The sequence below is a fragment of the Cephus cinctus genome, unplaced genomic scaffold, assembly GCF_000341935.2.
Source record: "Cephus cinctus unplaced genomic scaffold, Ccin1 Ccin1_scaffold0494, whole genome shotgun sequence".
NCBI classification, from domain to species: domain Eukaryota; kingdom Metazoa; phylum Arthropoda; class Insecta; order Hymenoptera; family Cephidae; genus Cephus; species Cephus cinctus.
Window position 1 is genome coordinate 1,075,692 of NW_014333166.1, and position 6,541 is coordinate 1,082,232.

Sequence of the window (6,541 nt, forward strand, 5' to 3'; positions counted from 1 at the left end):
CCGGGGGGGGGGAGTTGCTCCGATCGAGTTTCTTACCCACACTTCATTTATCTAAAATCTAGCGAATCTAATCACCAGCAAGTATAGTAAAATAGGTTTTACCGTGAAGAAGGTATTTTATTTATATGGGATTTTATGAGTATATCGTATTTCTTATTTTTTTATGGGGTGGCCGCAACATCTTTTTTATTCCAAACTCGATCGATCGCTGAAGGGGACGGAATAATATGAAAATTTCGTATAAACGCACCTTTAGGATAATACTGAGCACCTCTGCCTTCACCATAACCATGAGAAGGTCCACGTGTACCGTGACCTGCCTGACCTTGTCTTGGTGGTATACTTCTGGGACCAGCACCACCGCCACCGTGGGGATGCCGCTGAAAGAATATATATTTTTTTTCATTATTCAAATATTTGTCTTTGTACGCGGTAAAGAAAATTAATCTTAAATAACTCTTGACTTTACCATTCGTCTGAGAGTGTTCATTGGCCTTCTAAGAGTTTCACTAATTCGTCTAGCTGGTGGCTTCTTTGGGTTACTGGAGGGAGTGTGAACGGCGCAGCATTTAATAAATAGACCCATGAAAATGATGAAAGCTATACCCATTAAAAGAACAGCCCACCAGAATTCCTGTAAAACAAGAATATTATTTCTAGACTCGTTTCGCGTAGAGTTCTTTTTTTTCTCGATATTGACTTCACAACTTACCGTGACCCACTGCGCAACCGTCAATAGAGTCTCTTTGTTAAAGAGTAAATTCTTCAACCTAGCAAGTGGGCCTTCAGCATCCACTGCTCTACACTTCAAAAACACATCACAGTATCCCTATAAAAAAAATGGTATCAGAGTATTAATACGATTTTATTTAACTGATTTATAGAACCGCAAATTAATTACCTGGAAATTATCGCAAGGTGAACCAGGCCTAAGGCTTATGCCGCCATCGGGCAAACCCACAATGTGAGCGAATTCACTGGTGCTTCGACAAGTCGACTGATCAGTACCATTCTGACAAGCCAATTCACAAAGTTTACGCTTGTCGATATTCGGTATGATATTACTTGTAAGGAAGCACTCGGTCAAGTTCCATTCCAAGCAAATGGATCCAGTGCACTCGCCGTTAATGCACAGCTGAGAAACCAGAACGTTAGAAAATCTGTATAAAGTAATTGGATATCGTGCTTACACCGAACTCTACTCACCTGAGTCCCCTCGTTACATCTGGTCTTGTTAGCTCTTGGCGATGGCGCCGGACACTCTGATGAGCTACCATTGCAAGTAGAATTATAACTGCAGTCAGATTCAGCTTTACATTGAACTTTGTGCGATAACGGTACAAATTGACAGGTTTCACTAGAGCAGCAAGGACCTTGGCTTGGGCTGAAATAAAAAAATATCACCATTGATTATTGAGTCTCTTGCAGTGGAGTGATTCATGTTTAAAATTTTTCTAAAATTACCTGCACTGCGTTCCGTATTTTCTATTGCAGCCTTTGGCAGTGTCGTTTTTAATTCTTTCCAAGTCCGAAACTTGACGAGGATAGCAGCACTTGTCAGCGCATTCGTCGTCGTCGTAACCGCAGTCGCATTCCTCGCCAGCCTCCACAATTTTATTGCCGCAGAATGCACCAGCAGACACTGTGAAAATAGAAAAATTAAAAATAAATATTATTCAAAATAATGGAACGTTAAAAATTAGTTTTTAAAATCGATACTTGCCTGTGAAACAATTACGCTTTTTGTTGTCTTCTATGGCGTCTAGTACATTACTGATATTTCCTATGCTACATTTTGAAAATTTACTGTTGTTCGGTCTGTCGCCACTCGTGGCCGAGGCGAACATAATGTAGTTCCCATGTAAACCGCCGGGTCTGCATTCCGGTGGGAAGTCGTGCTGTGAAAACGAGAATTAATGTTATCCGATGAAACGTTGAAACAGTAAAACTGAGACTATTCAAAACATAGGTCAAAGTTCGTAGAAACTTACCGGACTACCAAAATTGTGACCAATTTCATGGGCCAACGTGAGTTGAGACACTTTTGGAGGGACTCTGCTGTTGTAATTTACAAAAGTAATTATTCCTGTGTTCAGTGATCTCTTGGTAGACTGATACATCCCTCCAACAGTCTCGGTATAAGTTTTGTACTTCTCACAGATTCCCCCAGATGCTCCGGATGCCGAAGCTACCCAGGCAAGTCCCAAAGTGCCACCGGTAAAGTCCCTAAAAAGAAGAAAGCAAAAGAAAATATTAAAATTCCCATCTTCAATGATACCAACACAAACACATTATCCCAAACATACCTATAAGTGAAGACGTAGGCGAGACAAAAATCTTCATGATTCCCAAGAGAATGAAGATTGAGAAAATTACTGACGTCAATATTCTCCATACAAAATGGATTCGATTCACCATAGTTCTGTGGCTGCGTACAGGCAGTATCGTCATCAATCTGTCCCAACGAAATACATAAAATAATTAGAATCCTTAATTTTCAAACAAACAACAATCAATATCTTCACTAAATCATAAAATGCTTACCTTTATCCTTTGAACTTCGAACTTAATATTCCTGTGTTCGATCCGACCATCGAACCTAGTGTCTCTGTATATATAATTAACAGCAGTAACGTGATGCGCAATCAAAGACAAGATCTCCTCTCGCGTTTTTTCAGCATCGTGATGAAGCTGCAAAAGAAAGGAAAAAGACAAGCGTACAATTTGCCTGAAAAACTTTTATTCTCCATATATTTCCTCTAAAAAAGACTTTTTAAATTCCTTTCAACGATAAAAATGGCACTGAATAAAAAATCGTCATTCCAAACAGTAACGTGGTCGACACGACGATATACAAAATGGAATCTATTGATTGTGCGCGAGTGCAAAGGTAGCATGTGGCAAGTGTGTATATCTACAAGCGACACAGAGATAGGGAGTACGTAAACAATTTGCCGACTATGCAAACCCAGAATTGCACATGGACCCAGAGACCAGGTACCAGAAGTACATATACTGGGGGCAGCAGGTCAACCATACTATTTTTTTTAACAGCCTGCAATTCCACTAGACAATTTTTGAAGTTACGTAGCTATGAACACGTCAGGGAATGTCAATGTATAATTGTAGACGTAGGTAAAATTCAGCAAGACTTCAGGGAGCAGTTACCTGCTCAGAGATGTGTCTCCAGATGAGAGGATCAGTTTGAATGAAGAGGGAGCAGGTATTCTTGTTGTCCTCTTTGGGTCTGGTAGCCCTCCGAGTTCTCCTGTGACCAGGAATATTTGCCTCCCTGGTATACTTATGACCAGGATTCTCATCGTCGCCGTTCCAGGGTTCGACCTTTGGCCTTGTCGCATTGACCTTCTTGGGTGCAGGTGGAGGAGAGTCAGGTTCCCCGGAATTCTGAATCATGTCCATCCATTCCACGATCTCGTCGTTGATCCCACAGCCACCGGAGTCTCCTAGAAAAATGAGAATCTGTTAGAAAAATTATGTTGAACGAAAAATTCACTTTTGCTTCAGGACCCAGGATCCTTTGTTCTGTGAGAGACCTCTAAAGAGTCACTGCGCAACCTATGACCTCCAGAAGAGATGGTTGTTTGCATACGTATATATATATATATATTTGTCCTAGGTGGTGTATAGCAGCTTTTAAAGTTCACCGCTGTTTACTTGAGCAAGCTCAGAGGTAGCTGCTCGTAAAGCTCCTTCCAGAGCTTACCTAGGTACTGTCTGCGTGCTACACGCCGTTATTCAGCACTTAGTTGGCTACACATATCTGCCTACTCTGGCAGTCTACCCTGGTGGTGGGAATACTGCTCGGGAAGAAGGCGGGCGAAGATGCCCAGGTCTTTCAGGAAGATTCATAACGTCTCTCTTGCTAATTTACTTTGGTACCCAAACCCACGTGTACAGGTATTGCAGCTCAGGCTTAACGTATCTTACAGAACAAATATTGGGATAAGCAAGTAAAATCCATGTAATAAAAATAATGTAGATTCCGTCTATTATGGTTCACAGATAAATTCACTGGAACATGGCTTTAATTACATGCGGGAATTTCAGGATGAGCCATATCCGCTTAACCAACCACGAGCATAATTCAAGGAGTAATAACAACCAGTATCATCCTCCGGGTATCGTTTCGTCCTGGCATTCTAACCTAACCTACCCCTAGGACACACAGAGACACAGAACCTTTATAATTCCCATACCCAGAAGCTCAACAGTCGTTCGTCGTTTCACAATAAGTAAAGAATAACCTTAAAAATAATTGTCCAATTTTCAAAAGATATTCAACCACTTTAAAGGTACCTTTATTAGGGATCCTTGCAGCCCGTCTACAGGACATTTAATAAGGATTATTGTTCCGGAAGGATGTGGATGGCTAGACGTCCACCGTCGGGACGCAGGCAACTAGCACTTTAATCAATGAGAAATTTTGCCCGGGGTGAAATTTCTTGGTACTAAGATTCTTCATTAGTATAACCCACCTACCCTCCCTCCCTTCCCCCCTCGTCCTCCCTTTTCCTTTACACTTCGTCTCCTTCACTCCCGCCCCCTTTTTTCCCCTTTTACTCCTTTTTCCACCCTTAGCTACTGTATCTTTTTCTTACAACACTCTCTTGCCTGGCTATGGCATCGTGTATTCAGCAGCCCCTTAGGCTACACATTGTCGGGCATGAAAAGGGTTAAATTCCTCAAAATTTATACGCCCAGGTAAAACGGCTCGTTAATGTTGCAGATTCATAGCAACAGAGAGTTTCTACCGTACGAACACAGAGAAAATTGGGAGTAGGCTGATACCTATCTACCTACCCCTATCTCGTCCCCCCGTAGCTATACACACGAGCCCACGATAAATATTACACACGATACGGCCCTGTTTATTTAAGCTCCACTATTTACTCAAGCCCCATAAACACAACGTAAACGAAGCGTTACGCGTCTATACTGTATCCTCATGGATAAATACGTTCTTTACTTTTTTTTCTCTTTATCCTCCGTCGCCCCTCGCCAGTAAATTCATCTATACAGAACTGAAGATTATTCGCCACTGAAGGGTCGCAGAGCACAGTGCAGTCCTGAAAATATAAGATGCAAAATGTAATCGTGGGTTCGCGGGATACCTAAAAAAAAAGCCAAGTGATAGCCAGAAAATTGTTCTTGATCGTCCCGCGGATGCAAATGAGGCAAACTCATCCAGCACGCAGATATATATCCAGATGAATCCAAGCGTAAGAGCGCTGCTGGCTTAATGAGCCAAGGGTTGGAAAAGCTTGTAGGTAACCTCGGAGAAAATTGAAAATTTTTATGGGAAACTCGAGCTTTATGGTGACCATATATAGAGGTTTTATTATTTAACGTCAGCCTCGCTATCAGGGGGTGGTAAGTCGCCACTCTATTCACTGGCCACTCTACGGACTACACGTTGGAGGGAAAAATATAGCCAAGGTGTCGGCTCATTTAAAACAACCCCTGCCTCTTTACGATCCGTTAACTTCAGATTGCAACTGAATTGTGAATTTTCACTCTCACCCCCTGCCTCTTCAACTGTTATCGTGCAATCGCCTAAGCAGCATCCCTTATACACGCTCCTGCGCAGCTACGGTGTAAACTATTGAAAAATCGAATACTGTGAACTTTAGGACTTTAAAAATCCACCCTTACTGTTGCATTTTAGGTTTCAAGCCTCCGGCTTGAAATTTATCGTATCTACGTGGAAAAGCGACCCTTGCGTATTATTTCTCAGTAACAGTAACAACCCCCACCTGCCATGCAACAATTGGAAATTTAACCACCCCTTGCCTCGGGTATGACTATTATTTTGTAAAATAAAACGCGCTACGCGATGCCAGTGCAAGCTTATACCAGCCATTAGGCACTCCGAACTCCTGAAAGCCAGGGGGTGGTTATGCACAACTCCAATTACCCCCGTCGGCGTCGTTAAGGCAACGTCGAGTCACTCGGTGAACGTTAAAAGGTTCGCGGCTGAATGCTCCCTTAAGCGATAGCCGTGGGACGAGGAAAGATGAAAAAAAATCTAAACGAGGGATGAACAAAAAAAAGAGCTGAGTAAACATTGGCAAAGATTCCATAAGGGTTGCTGAGTACCCTTCCAATTGTATCCGTCAATTGAACTAGAGAACGTAAACGGAACGCATGTATGGCAAAGACACTGGTTACAATCGAAGTATCGAAAGTTCTTCGATTGTGCCTTTGAGGGCTGCGAATATCGCATCCCCTACAGGAAGGTAAGGAATTCACGATTTAACTATCAGACCCCCTTTATTCACTATTTTTCTTGAATTTTGGTATACCTTGGAATACCCGTGACTGTTCAAACGATAGTTCCACCCGGAAGTTGGCATCTGATTTTTATAAATTTTTTTTTTTTTTTTTTGTAAATCATCAGAATTGTTTTTAAAAACCATCAGAACCTATGGTATAATATGCTGGACGCAAATGGAACTGTAATCTTATTTTGGAATGCCACCACGTCAGATGCTAAATTGAGTCATCTGTATGGGGCCGGGGG

General features: G+C 42.0%; 1 protein-coding gene across 3 annotated transcripts in view; it reads right to left on the bottom strand.

Annotated features, from left to right (window-relative positions):
- The window catches only part of LOC107268185 (disintegrin and metalloproteinase domain-containing protein 10), an 87,180-nt gene that overhangs the window by 5,713 nt on the left and 74,926 nt on the right, over positions 1-6,541 (bottom strand). For all 3 annotated transcript variants that reach the window (XM_015740699.2, XM_015740698.2, XM_015740700.2), the window contains 11 exons: positions 3,169-3,464; positions 2,545-2,691; positions 2,307-2,455; positions 1,992-2,226; positions 1,724-1,898; positions 1,465-1,642; positions 1,207-1,384; positions 902-1,135; positions 713-829; positions 470-634; positions 251-380 (listed from right to left, as the gene is read on the bottom strand). In XM_015740699.2, coding sequence (XP_015596185.1) covers positions 251-380; positions 470-634; positions 713-829; positions 902-1,135; positions 1,207-1,384; positions 1,465-1,642; positions 1,724-1,898; positions 1,992-2,226; positions 2,307-2,455; positions 2,545-2,691; positions 3,169-3,464 — 2,004 coding nt within the window. The remainder of the gene's footprint in view (positions 1-250; positions 381-469; positions 635-712; positions 830-901; positions 1,136-1,206; positions 1,385-1,464; positions 1,643-1,723; positions 1,899-1,991; positions 2,227-2,306; positions 2,456-2,544; positions 2,692-3,168; positions 3,465-6,541) is intronic.